This window comes from Melanotaenia boesemani, chromosome 4, assembly GCF_017639745.1.
Source record: "Melanotaenia boesemani isolate fMelBoe1 chromosome 4, fMelBoe1.pri, whole genome shotgun sequence".
Classification (NCBI taxonomy): Eukaryota; Metazoa; Chordata; class Actinopteri; order Atheriniformes; family Melanotaeniidae; genus Melanotaenia; species Melanotaenia boesemani.
This window is the reverse complement of record NC_055685.1, coordinates 29,468,360-29,493,037: the sequence shown is the minus strand read 5'-3', so window position 1 is coordinate 29,493,037 and position 24,678 is coordinate 29,468,360. Positions and strand designations below refer to the sequence as shown.

At 40.0% G+C, this 24,678-nt stretch overlaps 3 protein-coding genes across 3 annotated transcripts; 1 reads left to right on the top strand and 2 right to left on the bottom strand.

The window, feature by feature from the left end:
- Positions 1 to 1,560: 1,560 nt before the first annotated feature.
- Positions 1,561 to 8,028, bottom strand: LOC121638020 (polymeric immunoglobulin receptor-like). The gene is made up of 5 exons (XM_041982440.1): positions 7,916 to 8,028; positions 7,281 to 7,598; positions 6,757 to 7,050; positions 6,596 to 6,664; positions 1,561 to 1,670 (listed from the first exon to the last, which is right to left on the bottom strand). Exons 2-5 carry the CDS (start codon positions 7,579 to 7,581, stop codon positions 1,561 to 1,563), a joined length of 774 nt encoding a protein of 257 aa, XP_041838374.1. The 5' UTR covers positions 7,582 to 7,598; positions 7,916 to 8,028.
- Positions 8,029 to 16,432: 8,404 nt separating this feature from the next.
- On the top strand, positions 16,433 to 20,402 carry LOC121637661 (polymeric immunoglobulin receptor-like). The gene is made up of 7 exons (XM_041981859.1): positions 16,433 to 16,512; positions 16,840 to 17,157; positions 17,310 to 17,603; positions 17,696 to 17,764; positions 18,814 to 18,915; positions 18,996 to 19,051; positions 19,946 to 20,402. The coding sequence occupies exons 2-7, from the start codon at positions 16,857 to 16,859 to the stop codon at positions 20,063 to 20,065; spliced, it is 942 nt and encodes a 313-aa protein (XP_041837793.1). The 5' UTR covers positions 16,433 to 16,512; positions 16,840 to 16,856; the 3' UTR covers positions 20,066 to 20,402.
- Positions 20,403 to 22,597: 2,195 nt separating this feature from the next.
- LOC121638019 (polymeric immunoglobulin receptor-like) lies at positions 22,598 to 24,678 on the bottom strand. The gene is made up of 3 exons (XM_041982439.1): positions 24,354 to 24,678; positions 23,917 to 24,202; positions 22,598 to 22,667 (listed from the first exon to the last, which is right to left on the bottom strand). The coding sequence occupies exons 1-3, from the start codon at positions 24,676 to 24,678 to the stop codon at positions 22,598 to 22,600; spliced, it is 681 nt and encodes a 226-aa protein (XP_041838373.1).

The following is a 24,678-nucleotide window of genomic DNA, read 5'->3' as shown; positions in this document are numbered from 1 at the left end:
ATGCCATGGGTTCTGATTTTGTTTTTTGATGTTTTGATGTGATGTTTGTCCTACGTGGTTGTTCAGGCTGCAAAATCAATTTCCCTCTGGGAACAATAAAGGATTTGAATTGAATTGAATTGAATTTAATTAAATACACTTGTCTCAGTAAGTCCCTTAAAATGCCACATTGAGCATCTTCTTGCTCCTGCACAGTGCTGTGATTGGCTGATTTGTCTCCTCTGACACGGCGAAGGAGACGTGCAACAGCTTGCATGGTTTTATACCACGAAGAAAACTTTATCAGGAGTTGTGATAGATTCAGATCCTCTTTGGTCTTTACACTCAGTGTCTGAGCTCTTTTGACTTCTGGGTCTCCGAGTGAAATTTCTGTTATGACCTTTACAGCTGGAGGTATTGTCTTCTCCCACAGGAAGTCAGGACCAGTAAACCACTTTGATGTGAGAAGTTCACTAGCACATGAACCTCTTGAGGCAAGGTTAGGCCTTTTTTGTCACTGGTGGACATATCTCCATTGCTGTGAAGTTCTTCTGAGATGGATTTTTTTTTTAATCCTGTTGGACACAAACATGTGAAAGAGACAAGACTCATTATTGATATATCCCAAAACTACTTTGTAATCAGTCCAAAAGTATTTGCGGATGCCAGCAAACCCGAGCTCTTCTTTCAGGGTATCACTTGTTACGACTGACACCACCGCAGCAGTCAGTTCCAATCTGGGAATGGTTATGACCTTGATAGGCGCCACTCTGGATTTTGCCATGATCAAGGTGGGGTGAACACTTCCATTCTCATTGACTTGTCTTAAGTATGAGCACTGACCATAGCCAGATGTGCTTGCATCACTGGAGTGATATAGCTCTCTTTGCAGCACATTTCCAAAATCAGCCGGCACATAACAACCTGGGATAAATTTGGCAAATCATCCTTCCATTTTTTCCATGCTGGTTTTAATTCATCAGTCAGAGGGTCATCCCATCCTGTACCATGCTTGCACATTTCCTTAAGTATTCTTTTTCCAGTGAGCAGGAATGGAGCAACGAATCCCAGGGGGTCATAAAGAGAGACAACTGTGGATAACATTCCTCATCGTGTATCTGGCTGATCTTTCAAGTTGATTCGAAATCAGAAACTGTCAGATTCGATGTGCCAGTGTATCCCTAAAGCTCTCTCTAGATTTGTGTTGCCAAGGGTGAGGTCGAATGTCTTCTTTATCAGTAGCATGCAGAGAAGGTGGAATGCTCTCCAGCACTAGGGAGCTCAATGAATCTGATGGAGTTGTTGCCTCTCACCCTGAGACCTGAGACTCATTCACTGTCAGTTAATGTATCCTTTCCAATCATGGTAGTTAACGTCAGTCTTACTGGATGAGCCTTTACTTACAAGCTATGACTGACTTCCTGATCGATAAAAACTGTGTCACTTTGGGGGCAAGCAAAGCTTTTCCATACCTGGATTTCTTCCAGAAGACACCCACACTGGAACAATGGAGGTGATGTCTAATGATTTCTCATTCTCCAAGGTGAGTGACAGTGTGGTAGCAGTCTCATCTGTTGTGCTTTAGCTTGAGACCAGTTTGACCTTGACAAAGTTGTTGTCATGGCAGGTTGGGTTTCTTCCTTTACAGGTGTTGTAGGAGTGCCTGTGATGACAGCGTTTGACACTGTGGCCTGGCTTCACACATCCAAAGCACAGTTTATGTTCTTTCACATATTTTCTCCTTTCATCAAGAGCCTTTCTTTGAATTGAGAACAACTGTGCAATTGATGTTTATTACCATTACAGAACATGCATGGTGGTTTTAAGCCTCCTTTTAACTGCACCTTATTTTCTGTTTCTGCAATTGTTTGTGTGTGAAGAATGTTAGAGTTAGTTTTCTTCTCCTTAAAATGATGTTTTTCTGCAGTGTAATCAGAATGTAGTGCATGGAGAGAGGTTATGGGGTTACATGCAATTTATGCCTCTAAAAGCACGAAGTCAACAAACTCTCTGAAGTTTGGAAAATCATGTTTGTCTTTCATTACCTGAGTGACTTGGTGGTTCCATCGTGATGCAGCCCAGTCTGGTAGTTTCTGAACTGGTTTCTGGTTTTCCTCACAGTCATTCAGGATTTCAAGCCCTTTAACATGAAGCATGGCTTCTTGACATGAATGCAAAAAATCAGCAAAAGACCTGAGTCCCTCTGCATCTTTAGACTGGACTTTTGACCAGGATGAAAGCTCTCTCTGAATGCCCTTTGTATAACAAACGGCTGACCATATCTGTGGTTAAGCCGGTTCCATGCATCCCTGTAGGCTTCATCATCATTTCTGTAAAATATCCCATCAAGTATCTTGCGTGCTGGACCTCCTACATATCTCTTCGGATAATATAGCTTGTCTGCTGATGAAATGTTTTTCTTGTCTATAAGTGATATGAACTATGCTTTCCACTCAATAAGCTGGATTGGATCCCCCTTAAATACAGATGGCTCTGGCATTCTCTGGAATTCAGCCATTTTTTCAGTGAGTTTCCTTTGAAGTGCAGATCTGCAAAACTCCTCATCGTCGCCTGTCTGACAGTCATTTTCATCAGGTTGATTTTCAGATGTTTCCATTTTGAGAGTAGAAGTAACTTTCTTAGACCATCAGAACAAATCCATGCAGCCTTTATTTCTTTCAATCAGGAGCTGGTGGAACCAGTGAGGTAAGCTCTTCTATAGCATCCCTGGCTGAATGATAGTCGCCCGCACTGATGTTTGCACAATTTTATTGAAGAAAATCTTCGCAGTGAGCCATAAACAGTGTGAACATACCGTAAAAGCTATAGAAATAAAAAAAAAAAAACCCCATCTAATCATATAATTGCTAGACTGTAATATAAGACACAACCAAACCTTAGCTTAGCCATCACTCATATACATATACAAATATTATAAACCATAAAGTATTAAACACCTTGTGCCTGCTGTCAGCCAGGAACTAAATATAACTGTTGATATGTTTGCCGTTTTGCATAGTTTGCTCTGTTCTTTCTCTCGTTTTTCTCATATGTATTTCCTTTTCTATTAGAGATGTGATGTCGATGAACGAATTGATAATTTTGAACGACTCTTTTAAATGAACGATGGGAACCGATTCACAGCTGTAAAACCATTCATTTGTGAGCCATTCTTTTTCTATACAAATTTTTGACACTGCCTTCATCAAATCAAATCAAATCAAACTTTATTTATAAAGGCAACACAAATTTCTTTACATGATTAAAAGCATTTATGCATCTCAATTCATATCTCATTGTTCAATAAAACAAGCCTTTACATACATAAAAGTAGAATAAGAATAAGAATAAAAACAGTGAATGAAATCTTTCACACAGTCACACACACACACACACACACACACGTATACACACACACTGAGCCCAACAACCCCCCCCCCCCCCGCCCCTTACCAGCTAAAAATGACTGAATGAATAAATAAATGAATAAATAGTTAAATAATAAGTAGTACAGTTGAGTAAAATAACAATAAAATAAATAACATTTGTGACATCATAGAAGTCTGATGTCCAACACGCTCCAATCATGTGAAGCATCTATGGGCAGAGAGTTTGTTTGGAAACAAAAGCTGTGAGTTCAACCAAAAACAGTTACTAGAATTTGCACTGACTGCTCAGGTTTCTCCTTTCTTATCTATACTTCTCCTACAATTTTTTAATCTTGTATAGTAGATTTTATATAGGTACATATTTGGATTGTTTGTCATTCTTATATATTGTTAAATTTTGTAAGATATTGTGAGAACAAGCCAGTCTTTTGAATGGCTCTTTGAAAGGAACGGCTCCTTAAGATCCGGCTCCCTTCAAAGAGCCATAAATCCCATCTCTAGTTTCTGTGGCAGCATTTACTTCAAAATAAAAGCATGAATTTTAAAATAAAACAGCTTTCTTTTTGACAGTGTATGACACTTAAAAAGATTAGAAAACTTGTTAAACTTGGTCATTACTGAAGGTCATTTACACACTGAGTTTTATTTTGAGTCAGTGTCATACACCACCTCACTGTGGTAAATATGCAAATATCTTAAATGTGTATGTAGATTATATTCCTGAATGAATACACAATTTGAAGTCTCTTCAACATCAACATAAAATGAGGTCCACAGTGTGTCTTATAATAAATGCAGAAGTTACTGCTGTTTCAATAATACTGTTTGTTTGTGTTTATACATGTTTAAATTTAAGTTCCAACTATTCACACCTGCCTGACACTTCCGCATATTCTTAGAAGAAAAGGAGATGTATGAGACAGTGTTTGATTCAAACTCTCTTCAGGTCTAATTATCATAGATCTGTGCAGCTGTGATGAAGTTGAGGTAGATGGCATCATCATTCAAGTTGCTCAGTGGATGGACAGAGCTCATGTCTACTACTTCATGCATTTCATAAACCTAAAAAATAAAATGAAATAAAATATAAAGACAATAAAACACACAATAAATAACAATATAGACATCTAAATATGTTTTGTACCTGCAGCCTGGTTTACTTACATCATTGACCCTCATTTCTGCCCCTGAATCAGCAGTGTTCATACCGACTCCACCGACTAAAACAATAAAACAAACTTAAGTGATTTCTCTTGTGTTGATGTGTCTGTGTGGACGCAATTTCTCTAAAAATTTACCTTGTGACCTTTTCATGTTGTTTTTAAAAACCATTACAAGGGCAAATGTTAAGATGAAAAGCAGAGTCAGAACTGCAGGTAGAATGTAAAATAAAATCCCATCTGAAAAGAAGAAAAACCAGAACACAGTAAATACACACAGCACACTTCCAGAAACACACACATGCATGCATAATGCTAGCATGTGTTTTTGTATTTCAAGTGTGACGCATAAGAAGTGACACCAAACAACCTGCCTGATCTCCAGGGACTGATCTAAGTGTGGCACAGGATGGCAACTGTACCCCTATTTTAGAGCCATGGCAACTTTTATATTCTAATATTATGATCCAGATGTTTACTGTGAATGTCAAAGTGGAACTTTATTTTCCTTTAGCTAATTTTTGATCAGTTTTATGGTTTTGTGGTTTTGCATGAGTATGGCCATTGACATTTGTGTGGACTTTTATATTGGGTTTTATATTTCACTTGCTGTGTTTCTAATTGCATGAGGGTAGACACCTGGACATGATTGAGAACAGATGATTTCAGTTATGTCTCCACACCCCCTGGCTCTGGATTGGACAATGAGTAATAAGGAGCCTTTCTTAAGGACTGAGGGAGGATGTGTAGGGGGAAGGCAAGCAGCAGACCAAGTGGAGCAGAAGTGAAGGAGGACAGAACAGAGACAAAGCTGCAGTATAGGCGGGACTGAAGGAGTCAGAGGAAGCTGCAGGGACTGCAGGCAGAGAACTGGAGAAGCTGCAGGATTGGCCAGGCCTTGAGGAGACTACTGCAACGCTTTTTACCAGCTAAGTAAAGGAAAGTGGAAGAGCTTGTGGATGCCATAGGCGTGCAACCTCTTTCCTCCTCCTAGAAAATTGCACCAATTGAGTTACACTTCCCCTCCCCAAACTGTGGCGTGTCGAGGATATCCAGCCAACAGGGTGATGACCACAAACCCAGGCCGGCTGGTTGAACTGAATTGTCTCCATTGAGAAATATTAGGAGCATGCTGGGACATATTCTGGATGCTTGCCTCTTAACCATTTTAGTATTTTGTCTTTTAGTATTATTTTTTTTAATTTTCTTATATTTTTTTTTTCAAAGAAGAGAATCAATTTTATTGTTAACAAAATTGTAAACCCTGCTCTGTGTACTCTCCTCTTTTGAAAGTGGAAATCCTTTTTTGATGGTATTTAGAAGAACTCTCACACTATTGAACAGCTGCAAAAACAAAGCAGAGCTGATTGCAGCAAGCAGCTGCTGAACAAACAGGAGATATTTTGGAGATATACTCTCTCCTCCTCGTCCATTTGATTGTCCAGATTTAAGTGTATTTCAGTGATTTCTTGTTTGTGTGCTCAGGTTCAAATTGAAAAGACTGAACAAAAAACACTGAGCCAGTGTATTGCTAGATTGAATTGACTTGACTTTAATAGCATAAAACACAACAGTAAAACATTTGTCACGTTTAACTGTTGCAAACTGACAGAGTTCACACTTTTAATGCTGTCTTCATATATCTTTACTTCCTTAAAGTAAACCTTCATTTATAATGCAGGAAAATCAACAAAAAAGTGAGCTGACAAAGTTGATTTTCTATTTGTGTGAACTCTATATTTACTAATCCAAAGTACACTTACATGCATGCACACACACTTTTACCTTCAAAGGGGTTTCTGAGCCAGTGTATTGCTAGATGGGGCTGAGACATCAGCAACCACCTGATGTAATTACTCAGCCTAACAATGATGGTATGAGTCAAAATCTATAAATACTAAACAGTATTTTAAGATCACATTGTTATAACTTACTGAGACGAAAGACATTTGACGCAACCTTAATCTGTGTTCTAGTTTAACATTCAGGACTTAATGTTTGTTCTTCCATAAAGTAATGTAAACAGAGTAATGCAAATACACACACACACAGGCAGAATTATTTTACCGAGTACAGATGGTGATGGTGGTGTAACCCCTTCAGTACTGGTGCTGATGGTGGTCAGCTGTGGACTGTCTGTCAGAGAAAAAAGCATTCTTAGAACACCCAACATCCTTAAAAAATAACTTTTTTTTCTTATGTTTACTTTATTTTCATAATCTGCCTACCTACTGACAGATAAATCTTGGTGTAGTTTCCAACACTCCACTGTGCATCTGATCCACACCAGTACGTCCCAGCATCACCTGCTTCCAGGTCCTTGATTGTGACCAAGAAAGCTCTGTTCAAGTCATTGTGCAGTGTGACCCTGCTTTGGTTCATCATATCTGTGCAGCTGTTGCGTTTGTCTCCTTTGCAGAGGAACTTCCTGTTTTTCTGGTGTTGTGGTGGATAAGGACACTGCAGAGTAACTGCATGTCCCACAATGCCTCTCATGTTCTTTGACTTCACACAGCACCATTCTGTTGGACAGAGTAAATAAATCAAATAACTAAATCATAACATGTTGACTTCAGGCCGTCGGATGAGTTCACAGTAAAATCTTTCATAGTCCTATATTATATTCCTACCTATAAAATAAAACAGTTTTTGTCATTCTTAAGAAACATTTATTCATCTGGTTCTTTTCTCTTACAATGTGTTGCATTAAAAATGGTCAAATAAATTTATGTGGTGTATCTGTGTCTCTTACTTTCAACTTCCAGCTCAACAACAGTAAAAACATCCAGTCCTGTGTTTCTATGGACACCACAAAGGTACAACCCAGAATCTTCTAGAGTCAGACTGGCAATGTTCACTGTGAATCTTGTCGTCTTGTCATCGGTGAGTCTGAACCGTCTGTTCTGGGTGTTGTCTGAGGTGATTACTGCCTGCTGCAGACATGTGGAGGGCTGCTTTCCTCTGCAGAGGTACTTCAGGTTGTTCTTATCCTGAGACTCATACGGACAGCTGATGGACACTGAGGCTTCCTCATGACTTTGGATTTTATTCATTTCATCACAGCAGATGTCTGTCATCAAGTTTTATAAAAGAGAAATATTATTCATAGTATTATAGTATTAAATTTGATTTTACCTTCTGATGAAAACATTTGTTGGCACTGTATTGACCATTAAACCACATTTTCAGGATTTCCATCTTGTACAGCTAAACTCAAATAGCAGCAGTTTTTTATTTAATGATTTTTAATGTAAAAATCAGAAAAAAAGAGAAGAAGAATCTACTGCAGTTTTATTTTCAGCATTTTAAGCTTCTTGAAAAAAGAAATAGTTTTCTTGATGAAAATGTTTGATTTGACCCCTGGGAACACAAAGTTTATTTACATACCTTGTCTTATGTCCAGTTTAACTTCAGTGTAGATGTCTTTTATAATACCAGGCCTGCTCACAGCACACCAGTATTTTCCAGCATCCACAGTACTCGGATCAGAGATGGTGACGGTGAAGATTCTTGTCTTTCTGTCTTCATAGATGAAGTATTTGGTTTTATTTGTTTGTTTTGTCGTAATCAGAATATCACTGTTACTACAGTCGTCCTTACACAGATACTTCTCATAATCCTCATAACCGTGACCATAGCCACAGGGAATCTTAACATCTCTGCCCTCATATCCAAAGACATGGATCACATCTGCTGCACTGCTCACACAACTCAGAGAAGCTGGAAAGAGAAAAACATTATTTAGTTTGTATATTCTTTAAGTTTGAGTGTCAAAATGTTGCGTGAAACAGCTTTTGAATACATATAAAAAAGTTGTTTTATTCATTATTAATATTTGATCTTTTGAGATAAATTAGGTGGTAAAGTTTAAACTTACCGCAGAGGAACAAAAGGATTTTTAAAGTCCACATCTTCACGTTTCTAAGAAAAACAACTAAGTGAAGTCCTGCAGCTGCAGCTTGAATCTGATGTGTGAAACATTTTGAGGAACAGTTTACTGAGAAAACTGGGTTGGAACATTTAACACCATCATCATACAACAGTTCAACTTATAAGCGTTAGCCTGGGTCATACTTCTGCTTTTTGTTATAAGATGAATCAGCTTAATCTCTTGGTAAACAAAAAAAAAAAAAAAACAAAAAAAAAAAAAGAAAGAAAAAGAAATAAACAACAGTGCCTTCTTCATTTATAGAAAAAAAAAAACAACCTGTGTGATTTAGTGAAACAAACAGATAAAGAAAGTCCAGAATAAAGTGAAACATCTGAGATACCAGGAAGATCATCTTCATCAATCCCTCACATCAGATTCATTTAAGCAGTTTTTTTTCTCTCTTCTCTTTTCTACTGGTCACATTCCTCCTTCAAACAACACTCCAAAGGAAATCTGGAAAGAAAAAAGGAGAAAAAAGAAAAGAAAAAAATGATCAAACAAAGCAAAATATAAAACACATAAAGACAAGTGAATGAACTGTTCTCTTCTTGGTGTTCACATTTTTGTGTATTAATTCAAACATCCCAGTTAAAACCTGTCAGCATATGATGTGTCCTGCAGGGAGGTGAACTTCACATGGATGAATCCACATGTGAGGTAAACCTGCTCCTCTTGCTTATTCTCTCCTGAATTAAACCCTTTTGTTTCATCTAATAAACAGATATTTATTTGTGTATCAAAGTTTTCTAATTATAATCTTTAATGGAAAAATAAATCCCCCTCTCAGGTTTGAGAGCTCTTTTATTCCACCTAATGATTAAGATGTTTGAAATTACATGTTCATGCACACAGATGTATGTTTTGTACTCTGTAATTAGAGAGGGACTACACGTCTGCACTGTGTTTGCATTAAGTTGAGTTTCATAACGTCTTTTGTCGTGGTACCTCTTCATGTGGAGCAAGTTCTAAGGATAGAGGTCCAGTTAGTGCTTAAAGAACATCCGTTCCTCCCCAAAAATGACGTTCACTACTTTTATTCTTCATGAACCATCTTTAGAATAAATATATAATAAATAAAAATAAAGTGACTTACACAATTTGTTAGAAATCTAAAGGCTTTTAAAATAAAACTGACTTGTTCAGTTTCATTTACTTGATATACACAAAGACACAGAAATTCGTCATGTTATGTCGTCTTGCAGAACCAAAACATTAAAGAGTTGTATCTCTGTTAAAAGAGCCTGTCCATTAGATTGATTTAATTCACTCAATCAATATATTAACAGCTACATAAAACTTTTGGCCTTCTGATACTGTAAGGTCTGTCTGTTACTGTAAGGTCTGTATTAAACATTACCTCAGACTTTCATGACGCTTTTCTAGCTGAAGACTGGTTACTGTGCGGATGTCTGTCAAGAAGGGAGATGTTAAGGCCCAATAGCTCCCTCTAGTGGAGGAAACAATTCCTGGAAAAAAAAACTCTTAGTTATGGGAGGACTTTGAAGCTAGTTTATAGTGCAAATTTTAGTATTCATCTAATACCAAGTAAATCCTGGGCAGTGTCGTCGATTCCAATATGATACCGATACCTTTGCTTGAAATTTGCCTATACGGGCAGACCAACAAGCTGAAGCTCTATCAGCAGCCTGAGCGAGAAGTCACTCGGTTGAGGGAGCTGCTTCAATACTGGGAGTTCAGTGACCCAAAGGTCGCCCAGGCAGGGATCAAGGGGCGACGTGGCTCAGCAAGGTAGAGCGGTCGTCTTGTAACCCAAGGGTTGCCGGTTCGATCCTCGGCCAAGTCGAGTTCATGTCGAGGTGTCCTTGGGCAAGACACCGAACCCCTAATTGCTCCTGATGGGTCGTGGTCGAGAGCCTTGCATGGCAGCTTCCGCCATCAGTGTGTGAATGTGTGTGAATGGGTGAATGTGATGTATAATGTAAACCGCTTTGGGTATCATCCCAGGTACAGTAAAGTGCTATATAAATACGGACCATTTACCATTTAGGATGGGATGTAAGTGGAGAGCTTCCGAGGCTGTGGGCGTTGCAGAGTCAAGACTACGGCAAAGGGTGCTGGTGGGCACAGTGGTACAGGGAAGAGCTGGTTTGGGTAGCGGTAGAACACCTCATGATGGTAGGGCACAGGGGAAGAGAGGAGGTCACTGATCCTTGAGGAGCGGCAAGCTGGAGTAGAGTAGAAGCGGGTCAGCCAGATGGTGGGAAGGGGGCATCAGGGAGCCTGGACAAGCTGTGGAGCGCAAGGTCACATGAACCAAGCTGTGGAAAGCTGAACCCCATCACATAAAATTCTTGATCCAGGCGGTCTACAACGTGCTGTCTAGCCCATCTAACCTCTTTACCTGGGGAAGGGCCGACACACCAGCTTGCCCCCTCCGCCAGAAAAGAGGAACGCTGGAGCACATCCTCAGCTGTTGTCTGAGAGCCTCGGATGGAGGACGCTACCGCTGGAAACATGACCAGGTCCTGAAGGACATCGCGGATGCTATCTGCAGTGGGATCAGCCACAGCAAGAGCCTTTGCCCAGTTAGGAACACCATCACATTCGTCAGAGCTGGGGAGAAGCCTGCAGCGGCTGCCTGAAATACCTCTCCTGGCCTGTTGGTGATGGAGTGTGATTGGGAGCTGAAAGTTGACCTGGGCAAGCAGCCGGAGTACCCAGAAGCGGTTGCCAAGACAACATCAAGGCCAAACATTGTCCTCACCTCAGCAGCAACCAAGCAGGTAATTCTCTTGGAGCTCACTGTGCCGTGGGAGGACCAGATGCAGGAAGGCCATGAGAGAAAGAGGGAAAAATACTCAGGAGGAGTGCTGGGACAATGGTTGGCGTGCAAGATGCCAACCCATCGAACTGGGATGCCGAGGATTTTTGGACCAATCCCTCTGCAGTGCCTACAAGATGCTGACCAAGTGGTTCAAAAGGGTTGTAGATCAAGAGGGGAGAGACGTGGCCTAGTAGGGTAGCGCTACCTACCGTGTCCTAAGTCTTCCCCGGGGGGACGTGCCTGGAACACCTCACCAGGGAGGCGTCCAGGAGCCATCCTAACCAGATGCCTGAGCCACCTCATCTGGCTCCTCTCGATGTGGAGGAGCAGCGGCTCTACTCTGAGCCCATCCCGGATCACCGAGCTTCTCACCCTATCTCTAAGGGAGAGCCCGGCCACCCTGCGGAGAAAACTCATTTCAGCTGCTTGTATTCGTTCTCGATCTCGTTCTTTCGGTCGCTACCCACCGCTCATGACCATAGGTGATGGTACGAACGTAGATGGACAGGTAAATCGAGAGCTTTGCCTTTTGGCTCAGCTCCCTCTTCATCACGACAGACCGATGCAGAGTCCGCATCACTGCTGACACCGCACCAATCCGCCTGTCGATCTCCCGCTCCATCCTTCCCCCACTCGTGAACAGGACCCCGAGATACGTGAACTCCTCCACTTGGGGCAGGACCCTATCGCAGACCCGGAGAGAGCACTACACCCTTTTCCGGCTGAGGACCATTGTCTTGGATTTGGAGGTTCTGATTCTCATCCCAGCCGCTTCACACTCGGCTGCGAATTGCTCCAGTGAGAGCTGAAGATCACGGCCCGTTGAAGCCAACAGAATCACATCATCCGCAAAGAGCAGAGACCCAATCCTGAGGCCACCAAACTGGATCCCCTCGACACCTCGGCTGCGCCTAGAAATTCTGTCCATAAAAGTTATGAACAGAATCGGCGACAGAGGGCAGCCTTGGCAGAGTCCAACCCGCACTGGAAACAATTCTGATTTACTGCTGCTGCCTCTCCGTGAGTATGTGTCCTGACTTTAGGTACAGTCAGGACAGTACTGGAAGACCTCAGGGGCCGCGAGGGTGCATAAGGTAAAAGTAAATCTGAAAGATAAGAAGGCCCAAGACCATTAAGACATTTAAAAACCTGTAAGAGAACCTTAAAATCGATCCTGAAACACAAGGGGAGCCAATGCAGTGATTCTAAAACCGGTGTAATGTGGGCCCGCCCTCTGGTCTTCGTCAGCACACGAGCAGCTGAGTTCTGTAGAAGTTGTAGAGGTGCAATACTCTTTTTGGGAAGACCAGAGAGCAGGGCATTACAGTAGTCAATACGGCTGGTGATAAAAGGATGCATCAGCATCTCCGTGTTGGCCTAAGAGAGAATGGGGCGGACTCTGGCTATGTTTTTTAGGTGATAAAATCCTATTTTAGTAATATGTTTAATATGTGGAATAAAACCAAGCTTAGAGTCAAAAATAATGCCCAGGTTTTTTACTTGTGATGATGGATTTAATGCAAATGCCTGTAATTTAGCTAAAAGTTTCTCTCTCTGAGCCTCAGGACCAACGATTAAAACTTCAGTCTTGTCCTGGTTAAGCTGTAAAAAGATTTCTGCCATCCAGGATTTGATATCTAAAATACAGTTGAAAAGGGCATCCATTGGTCTCGTGTCATCAGGAGACATGGAGATGTACAGCTGAGTATCATCAGCATAACTGTGGAAGTTTACTCCATGCCTCCCGATGACACGGCCAAGAGGGAGCATATACAAATTAAAAAGAACAGGGCCTGAAACTGACCCTTGGGGCACACCACATGTCATTTTATGGATCTTAGAGGAGCATGTATCCAAACTTACCATATAAGTTCTGTCCGTGAGATAGGAAGTGAACCAGTTGTGAACAGCACCAGAGAGGCCCACCAGGTGTTTCAGTCAGTTTAAAAGAATAGTGTGGTCTACTGTGTCAGAGGCTGCACTAAGATCCAGTAGCACCAACACTGAGAGGTTCTGTGACTCACAGTTAATCCTAAAATCATTTAAAACCTTCAGGAGAGCAGTCTCTGTGCTGTGTTTCACTCTAAATCCAGACTGATATATCTCAAGGATATTTCTACTGTTTAAAAAATCATTAAGCTGAATAAAAACCAGTTTTTCTAAAATTTTACTTAAAAGTGGTAAGTTGGATAAAGGTTTATAGTTGTTAAGATCATTACAATCCAAATTGCTCTTCTTCAAAAGGGCCCTCACCACCGCCGTTGGTGGCCACTCCAAACTCCTCCCATGCCCGAGCTTTTGCCTTAGCGACCGCCGAAGCTGCGCTCCGCTTAGCTCGCCGATACCCATCAGCTGCCTCTGGAGTCCCACAGGCCAAAAAGGCCTGATATAGCTCCTTCTTCAGCTTGATGGCATCCCTTACTGGGCAAAGGCTCTTGCTGTGGCTGATCCCACTGCAGATAGCATCTGCAATGGCCTTCAGGACCTGGTCATGTCTCCAGCGGTAGCGTCCTCCACCCAGGGCTCTCGGACAACAGCTGAGGATGTGCTCCAGGGTTCCTCTTTTCTGGCGGAGGGGGCAAGCTGGTGTGTCGGCCCTACCCCAGATAAAGAGGTTAGATGGGCTAGACAGCACGTTGTAGACTGCCTGGATCAAGAATTTTATGTGATGGGGTTCAGCTTTCCACAGCTTGCTCCCTGCTGCCCCCTTCCCACCATCTGGCTGACCCGCTTCTACTCTACTCCATCTTGCAGCTCCTCAAGGATCAGTGACCTCCTCTCTTCCCCTGTGCCCTACCATCATGAGGTGTTCTACCGCTACCCAAACCAGCTCTTCCCTGTACCACTGTGCCCACCAGCACCCTTTGCCGTAGTCTTGACTCTGCAACACCCACAGCCTTGGAAGCTCTCCACTTACATCCCGTCCCAACCTTGATCCCAGCTTGGGTGACCTTTGGGTCACTGAACTCCCAGTATTGAAGCAGCTCCCTCAACCGAGTGACGTCTCGCTCAGGCTGCTGATAGAGAGCTTCAGCTTGTTGGTCTGCCCGTATAGGCAAATTTCAAGTAAAGGTATCGGCATCATATCGGAATCGACGACACTGCCCAGGATTTACTTGGTATTGGATGAATACTAAAAATTTACACTATAAACCAGCTTCAAAGTCCTCCCATAACTAAGAGTTTTTTTTTTCAGGAATTGTTTCCTCCACTAGAGGGAGCTATTGGGCCTTAACATCTCCCTTCTTGACAGACATCCCCACAGTAACCAGTCTTCAGCTAGAAAAGCGTCATGAAAGTCTGAGGTAATGTTTAATACAGACCTTACAGTATCAGAAGGCCAAAAGTTTTATGTAGTTTTTAATATATGATGTGAATTAAATCAATCTAATGGACAGGCTCTTTTAACAGAGATACAACTCTTTAATGTTTTGGTTCTGCAAGACGACATAACATGAAGAATTTCTGTGTCTTTGTGTTTTCTCTTTGGAAAGGAGAAACTGACTTATTTCATATCAAGTAAATGAAACTGAATAAGTCAGTTTTATTTTAAAAGCCTTTAGATTTCCAACTAATTGTGTAAGTCACTTTATTTTTATTTATTATATATTTATTCTAATGATGGTTCATGAAGAATAAAAGTAGTGAACCTCATTTTTGGGGAGGAATGGATGTTCTTTAAGCACTAACTGGACCACTATTCACCTCTATTCTTAGAACTTGAACATGAGGAGGTGCCACGACAAAAGACGTTATGAAACTCAACTTAATGCAAACACAGTGCAGACATGTAGTCCCTCTCTAATTACAGAGTACAAAGTATTTATCTAATGATACAACATACATCTGTGTGCATGAACATGTAATTTCAAACATCTTAATCATTAGGTGGAATAAAAGAGCTTTCAAACCTGAGAGGGGAATTCATTTTTTGCATTAAAGATTATAATGAGACAACTTTGAAACACAAATAAATATCTGTTTATTAGATGAAACAAAAGGGTTTAATTCAGGAGAGAATAAGCAAGAGGAGCAGGTTTACCTCACATGTTCTGTGGATTCATCCATGTGAAGTTCACCTCCCTGCAGGACACATCATAAGCTGACAGGTTTTAACTGGGATGTTTTAATTAATACACAGAAATGTGAACACCAAGAAGAGAACAGTTCATTCACTTGTCTTCATGTGTTTTATATTTTGCTTTGTTTGATTATTTTTTTCTTTTCTTTTTTCTCCTTTTTTCTTTCCAGATTTTCTTTGGAGTGTTGTGTGAAGGAGAAATGTGACCAGTAGAAAAGAGAAGAGAGAAAAAAAAAACTGCTTAAATGAATCTGATGTGAGGGATTGATGAAGATGATCTTCCTGGTATCTCAGATGTTTCAGTGAAGTCCTGCTTTATATGAATCATATCAACACTTTATTCTGGGATTTCTTTATCTGTTTGTTTCACTAAATCACACAGGTTGTTTTTTTTCTATAAATGAAGAAGGCACTGTTGTTTATTTCTTTTTCTTTTTCTTTCTTTTTTTTTTTTGTTACCAAGAGATTAAGTTGATTCATCTTATAACAAAAAGCAGAAGTATGACCCAGACTAACACTTATAAGTTGAACTGCTGTATGATGATGGTGTTAAATGTTCCAACCCAGTTTTCTCAGTAAACTGTTCCTCAAAATGTTTCACACATCAGATTCAAGCTGCAGCTGCAGGACTTCACTTAGTTGTTTTTCTTAGAAACATGAAGATGTGGACTTTAAAAATCCTTTTGTTCCTCTGCAGTAAGTTTAAACTTTCCCACCTAATTTATCTCAAAAGATCAAATATTAATAATGAATAAAACAACTTTTTTATATGTATTCAAAAGCTGTTTCACGCAACATTTTGACACTCAAACTTAAAGAATATACAAACTAAATAATGTTTTTCTCTTTCCAGCTTCTTTGAGTTGTGTGAGCAGTGCAGCAGATGTGATCCATGTGTTTGGATATGAGGGCAGAGATGTTAAGATTCCCTGTGAATATGATGACGGTTATGAGGATTATAAGAAGTATCTGTGTAAAGACGACTGTAGTAAAAGTGATATTCTGATTACGACAATACAAACAAATAAAACCAAATACTTCATCTATGAAGACAGAAAGACAAGAATCTTCACCGTCACCATCTCTGATCCGAGTACTGTGGATGCTGGAAAATACTGGTGTGCTGTGAGCAGGACATGGTATTATAAAAGACATCTACACTGAAGTTAAACTGGAAATAAGACAAGGTATGTAAATAAACTTTGTGTTTCCAGAAGTCAAAATGAACATAAAATTCAAGAAAACTGTTTTTTATTTTAAGGAGCCACAAAGCTGAAAATAAAACTTCAGTAGATTCTTCTTCTCTTTTTTTCTGATTTTTACAAAAAAATCATTAAATAAAAAACTGCTGCTGTTTGTGAGTTTAGCTGTACAAGATGGATGTTTATTAAATCCTGAAAATGTGGTTTAATGGTCAATACAGTGCCAACAAATGTTTTCATCAAAAGGTAAAATCAAATTTAATACTATAATACTATGAACAATATTTCTCTTTTTATAAAACTTGATGACAGACATCTGCTGTGATGAAATGAATAAAATCCAAAGTCATGAGGAAGCCTCAGTGTCCATCAGCTGTCCGTATGAGTCTCAGGATAAGAACAACCTGAAGTACCTCTGCAGAGGAAAGCAGCCCTCCACATGTCTGCAGCAGGCAGTAATCACCTCAGACAACACCCAGAACAGACGGTTCAGACTCACCGATGACAAGACGACAAGATTCACAGTGAACATTGCCAGTCTGACTCTAGAAGATTCTGGGTTGTACCTTTGTGGTGTCCATAGAAACACAGGACTGGATGTTTTTACTGCTGTTGAGCTAAAGGTCAAAGGTGAGAGGTCATGATTATATTTTGTTGTAAATTAGCAAAATAAAGTTTTTTAATTAAAACTTCTACACAGAAAGGGTTAATTGTTTCTGTCAATACTTAAAGAAAATTCTACAAATAAATCATTTTGATCAAACATCTGTTTTGTCTAACAGAATGGTGCTGTGTGAAGTCAAAGAACATGAGCGGCATTGTGGGACGTGCAGTAACTCTGCAGTGTCCTTATCCACCACAACACCAGAACAACAGGAAGTTCCTCTGCAAAGGAGACAAACACAACAGCTGCACAGATATGATGAACCAAAGCAGGGTCACACTGCACAATGACTTGAACAGAGCTTTCTTGGTCACAATCAAGGACCTGGAAGCAGGTGATGCTGGGACGTACTGGTGTGGATCAGATGCACAGTGGAGTGTTGGAACCTACACCAAGATTCATCTATCAGTAGGTAAGCAGATTATGAAAATAAAGTAAACATAAGAAAAAAAAGTTATTTTTTAAGGATGTTGGGTGTTCTAAGAATGCTTTTTTCTCTGACAGACAGTCCACAACTGACCACCATCAGCACCAGTACTGAAGGGGTTACACCACCATCACCATCTGTACTCGGTAAAATAATTTTGTGTGTGTGTGTGTGTGTTTATTTATTTGCATTACTCTGTTTACATTACTTTATGGAAGAACAAACATTAAGTCCTGAATGTTAAACTAGAACACAGATTAAGGTTGGGTCAAAGGCCTTTCGTCTCAGTAAGTTATAACAACGTGATCTTAAAATACTGTTTAGTATTTATAGATTTTGACTCATACCATCATTGTTAGGCTGAGTAATGATATCAGGTGGTTGCTGATGTCTCAGCCCCATCTAGCAATACACTGGCTCAGAAACCCCTTTGAAGGTAAAAGTGTGTGTGCATGCATGTAAGTGTACTTTGGATTAGTAAATATAGAGTCCCTACAAATAGAAAATCAACTTTGTCAGCTCACTATTTTGTTGATTTTCCTGCATTATAAATGAAGGTTTACTTTAAGGAAGTAAAGATATATGAAGACAGCATTAAAAGTGTGAACTCTGTCAGTTTGCAACAGTTAAACGTGACAAATGTTTTACTGTTGTGTTTTATGCTATTAAAGTCAAGTCAATTCAATAGGACTGGGTTTAGTTTAAAAAAAAAAAAAAAAACAAACAAAAAAAAAAAAACAAAAAACAAAACTCTCATTCACAAGAATTTCTTCAGTTCTGGCACTAATCACCTTTATTTCAAAATGGTCTGACAGGACAGAGAGAGAGGTGGGCGATGTGCAGCAAAGTGCTGCACCAAGACTCAACACCAAGCTGGCTGCATCAAGTAGCTTCAGCCCCTGGACATAGTTCCCTAGTTCTACTGAAACTCTACTTTCATTAAATGAATTTTACTTCTTATTCAGTAGTTCTACATTCATGCATCAGTACTTTCACTTATTAGACACCTCTAAACAGTTCTTCCACCTCTGAAAAATTCATTCTTGAAAATCCTGAGACTAACCTGACTGAGTCCAGCCTGGGGCTCCAGTTCAGATACTCAGTTCTGGTCAAACAGTGAAGTGCTTTGAACATGTGTGAGGAGGTGATCTCTGGTTTTAATCTGTATTCTGTGTTATTTTAAATTGTGTTTTAGATGCCGGTCTCTATGTGGTTCTCCCTGTTTCTGCGGTGCTGCTGCTAATCATGGCATCTGTGCTGGTAATAGTTTATAAGCACAAATGTTCCAAAGACAGAGGTAGGCGATGGTTTTTATAAGCACTCCTGTAAAGAAAGACAGAAACCTGCACACATGTTCTGATAGTCTGTTTTTTACAGGAGACAGAAGCAAACCAAAGACTGTGGACCCACAGGGAGTGGTGGATTCAGAGGATGTAAGTAAACTGAAGTCCAAAGCTTTGCTTAGAAATGTGTGTGTGTGTGTGTTTATGTATGTAGACTAAGTCTGATATTAAGTAAGAGTGTATAGATGTATTTAAATAGTTTTTAAAAAGAGTGTGACTTTCTCTGCAATCAAGACGCTCTTTGAAGACATCCTAAAAAGTTTAATCCCTCTCTTGCACTAACTTCCTGTTTTCTTTCTTTAGATCAATAAAACTTCCTGTTAACACCAGTTTCTCATTCTTGCTTGAATGTTGTTTCTCACTTTTGAGTTGCTTTGATCAGTATAACTCTAACATTTCTGAATAGATTGTCATAAACATCCTTGTAAAGAACATGCTGTTGTATATTTCCATCCAGTTTAAGGTGCAGCTTCATACATGATTGGCCTCTCAGGACTTTAAGTGTGGCTGTAGGGCTGTTACCTAAAACAATCCTATCTAAATAGTCATAAAGAGAATTAACATCAGAGCATTTCTCCTTTTTTATTTTTTTATTTATTTTGGATGATGAATCATTACAGACTTACATACAGATTAATTGTTGGGCTATTTTTAAGCTTTGTGTGGAATATAAATTCAGTACAGTTTAGCTTTATTTGTAAGTAGCAATTAACAATAAAGTTTTCTCAATGCACTTCACAAATAATCAATTCAAGCCGATTCATTGTTAAAACAAATTCATATTAGTCCAATTTATAACAGTGTTAATGCAAACTAGTTTATAAAAGATAATTGCCTCGCTAAGTAAAACAAACAAACTGAATTAATGTAGACGTACTTTTCCGACTAAATTTGTGAGCAGATTTTCCAGACAACCATTTCATTCTAGCTTATGTTGGTGATTAGTGAGTGAAGTTTTCCTGTTCTGTGTTCTTTCTTTTTAAGCTTTATGAAAATCATGATGCTGTTGTAAAAATGAAGCGTTACCATCCTGATGATACCGATGAGGACCAACCAGACTATAAAGACGTCTCATCAGAGCAAATCTACAACAATGAATTCTAGAGTAAAACCAATAAATGAAGAAGAACCTTGAACATTGAAGGTTATCTCTGGGATTAATTAAATATTTTCTTTTTTTATTTAATTTAATCTCATATTTGTATCCTCACTTGAGGACCCTCCAATAAACGTTTTTCCTCCTCAATCCTACTTTTAGGAATAGACACCTTTAGTTTACTTTCTGAGTTACAAACATCTCTAAGGTGCTCTTTATTATTATACCTGATCATGTTTCTGACCTGTTGGCAATTAGTCTAAATTTCTGGATCATGTTCCTCCAACTGTGTCTTTTTAGTATAATTTACTATGACAGTCTGTAGTTGTCCTTGGTCCTGCCTTTTTTAATTTATTGCTTCAATCAAATTTAAGATGAACTATTGATTTTCAAGAAATTGTAAAATTTCTGACTTTAACATTTTATGTTGTCTTTATTTTTGCTATCAATAAAACAGTGGTTCATGAAATCCTTACATTTCTTTTCATTTCTACTTTTAATTTCCACAGTATTCCAGCATTATGGTGTTGAAGGTGAACGTCTTTCGTTCAAGACAAAAAAAAAAAGAAAAAAGAAAAACAGAATTTTATATTGTATCAGAGTCTTCATCATATTGTTTTATGTTACTTTTACTTCAATAATAGATCTCGAAACCTTTTCCAGTAAGATTTTGTATGATTAAACCAGATTATGATAATGAATTTTAGCAATCTCCAAAAGAATAAAACAGTCACACAACAGTTATTAATATTGCATTTTAGACCAATCAAACCAGCTGAACAAGTGTGAATCTCACTTGAACTGACTGACACTTAACATTTAATCTACTAATCATAACCACTCCTCTGCTTCATGTGTCACACTGAGACCTCTGCTGGTGCTGCTTGGCTGTTACACTGAATACAAAACACACTGTTAATGCTGCAGCATATCAAATACATACTTCTTGTTATTATTATTTATATTTACTACAGATTTATAAAGATTTCTTTTCTTTTGCATCACTAATGAGACAGAAGAGAGAGCAGACCAAATGACAAGGTATAGAATAGAATAGAATAGAATAGAATAGAATAGAATAGAATAGAATAGAATAGAAATCCTTTATTATTCCCTTTTGGAGAGTCCTCAGGGAAATTTGGGTACCAGCAGCAATACAACACCAACAGTAAAGCAGGACAAGCACAAGACACAATATATACAGGTACAAAGCAAAATAGAGGCAACAAGGTGCAAGAAAAGCACAAATAGAATGCAATAAATAACAATAAGATAAGTTAAATGAAACAATATAAACAAGCATTGCACACAGTAGAGGTGGTACAGATTCCCAGTTCACTATTGCACGTATAAGTTATTGCAACTGTTTGTATGGGTTATTGTGCATGAGTTGTATCAGGCGGACTGCACACCTCCCTCTCCCCCCTCCTTCTCCCTCTCCTGCCTAATGCAGAGTTGTACAGTTTGATGGCTCGGGGGACAAAGGAGTCTCTGAGCCGGTTGGTCCTACTCTTGGGAGGAGCAGCCTGTTACTGGTCAGGCTTCTCTGTGCACTGATGACAGTGTGCAGAGGGTGACTGGCATCATTCACAATAGCCAGTATATATATATGATATATATATATATATATATATATATATATATATATATCATATATATAGGTATATATGAGAGGAAATTAAACGACAAATCATCTCCAGCTGTTTGGTTTCACATGTGACCATTTTGGAGCTCAAGTTGTTTCATTTTACAGAAAATTCTTAACTCTTAACATCATTTTATCAAATGGTTGCAAAATGTAGTTCATCGACGATCTTTGACACAAACTGCATCCACAACATTTTCAATTTCAAGTTCCACGTCAGGTTTCTGCCTGTTTCTACACACAACACCAAAGTGACAGATGAACCTTGGTGTAGTTTCCAAAACTCTGGTTCAAGTCTGATCCAGACCAGTACGTCCCGGCACCTCCTGCTTCCAGCTCTGAGATTGTTACCAAGAAGGAGCAGAAGAAACGATGTGCAGTGTGAACCTGGTGTGACTCATCATTTCTCTGCTTTGGCTTGTCTTCTGTATTATTCTGAAGCTGCACATCCAAAATTTTAAACCATTTCTTTAAGTAACAGTTTTATTAGTAAATCAGTATAGTTTGAAACGATATTTTTTCTTAAATCTCACTCAAATTTAATCCATCCATCTGGCTATTTTTTAAACGTAGAGCTATATATATATTTTCTGACTGTAAGCTTGCTTGCTTACTTGCTAGTGTACTACAGGGGTTTTCAGATGATTCCTCCAGGTAGTTGTCAAACTTAGGGTAGGGTGTAAACATGATAATAAAGGAAATTAATAAAGGAATAATAATAAATAAATAATAAATAATAAAGGAATATATACACTTTACGTTTCCCCTAGACACATCATCTGTGATGTAACCTGGGATCACAGGGGGTTTCAGGTCTTTCAACAATCAGACCCCTTCCCCCAGGGGACCCAGCCAGGGTTGATCAGGCCCCAGCTTGTGTCCAGGTAGTGCTACCCTAGTAGGCCACGTCTCTCCCCTCTTGATCCACAACTCTTTTGAACCACTTGGTCAGCATCTTGTAGGCCCTGCAGAGGGATTGGTCCAAAAATCCTCAGCATCCCAGTTCGATGGGTTTGCATCTTGCATGCCAACCATTGTTCCAGCACTCCTCCACTAGCTCTGAGTATTTTTCCCTCTTTCTCTCATGGCCTTCCTGCATCTGGCCCTCCCACAGCACAGTGAGCTCCAAGAGAATTACCTGCTTGGTTGCTGCTGAGGTGAGGACAATGTTTGGCCTTGATGTTGTCTTGGCGACCGCTTCTGGGAACTCCAGCTGCTTGCCCAAATCAACTTTCAGCTCCCAATCACACTCCATCACCAACAGGCCAGGAGAGGTATTTCAGGCAGCCACTGCAGGCTTCTCCCCAACTCTGATGAAAGTGATGGTGTTCCTAACTGCCGGTGTCCACCAACGAGTTTGGGGGTTACCGCCATGACAGGCACCAACGACCTTATGGCCACAGCTGTGGCTGGCTGCCTCAACAATAGGGTAGGGTGTAAACATGATAATAAACACACAGCCCACTCGGACTCAATGTCCCCCACCTCACCCTGTACATGGTTGAAGCTCTACCAGAGATGGGAGTTGAAACTCATTCTGACAGGGTACTTAGCCAGACGGTCCCAGCAGACACTCACAACATGCTTAGGTCTGCCAGGCCTGACCAGCATCCTCTCCCACCACCTGAGCCAACTCACCACCAGGTGGTGATCAGTTGACAGCTCCACCCCTCTCTTCACCCGAGTGTTCAAGACATGTAGCCTCAAGTCCAACAATACGACTACAAAGTCGGTTATCGAGCTGCAGCCTAGAGTGTCCTGGTGACAGGTGCACATGTGGACACTCTTATTCCAGGTGGGGGGCCCTGCCACCAAGCACTCGCCTCCATGCCCCACCTCCTGTCTTCAGAAGAGGGCCCCCGGTGACCAACGTCCAGGCATGGGAAACCTGGGTCCAAGGTTTGTCGTCATCATAGGGGTGATTTGAGCTGCCCTTTGTCTGGTCCCTCCCCTAGACACCTGTTTGCCATGGGTGACCCTACCAAGGGCATTAATGCCCTCGTAAAAATTTTTACAGAGTTGTGTTGTAACCCCTTCAGTTCTGGTGCTCATGGTTGTCAGCTGTGGACTGTCTGTGAAAGAAAAATATTCTGAGAACACACAACTTCCTTCAATGTGATGGAAGTTTAAAATAAATTTTTATGTTTGTTTTTTAAATTCCTTTGTGTCTTATCATTTTTATTTTACTTTTTCATAATCTGCTTACCTACTGACAGATGAATCTTGGTGTAGTTTCCAACACTCCACTGTATATCTGATCCACACCAGTACGTCCCAGCATCACCTGCTTCCAGGTCCTTGATTGGGACCAAGTAAGAGCTGGAGGAACCATTGTGCAGTGTGAACCTGCTTTGACTCATCATATCTGTGCAGCTGTTGCGTTTGTCTCCTTTGCAGAGGAACTTCCTGTTTTTCTGGTGTTGTGGTGGATAAGGACACTGCAGAGCTACTGCACTTCCCACAATGCCGCTCATGTTCTTTGACTTCACACAGCACCATTCTGTTAGACAAAAGAGATCAAAATGATTTATTTGTAGAATGTTATTTAAGTATTGAGAGAAACAATGAACCCTTTGTGTGTAGAAGTTTTATTTAAAAAACTTTGTGTTCATTTTGCTAATTTACAACAAAATATAATCATGACCTCTCACCTTTGACCTTTAGCTCAATGGCAGAGAAAACATCCAGTCCTGTGTTTCTATGGACACCACAAAGGTACAACCCAGAATCTTCTAGAGTCAGACTGGCAATGTTCACTGTGAATCTTGACATCTTGTCATCGGTGAGTCTGAACCGTCTGTTCTGGGTGTTGTCTGAGGTGATTACTGCCTGCTGCAGACATGTGGAGGGCTGCTTTCCTCTGCAGAGGTACTTCAGGTTGTTCTTATCCTGAGACTCATACGGACAGCTGATGGACACTGAGGCTTCCTCATGACTTTGGATTTTATTCACACCATCACAGCAGATGTCTGTCAT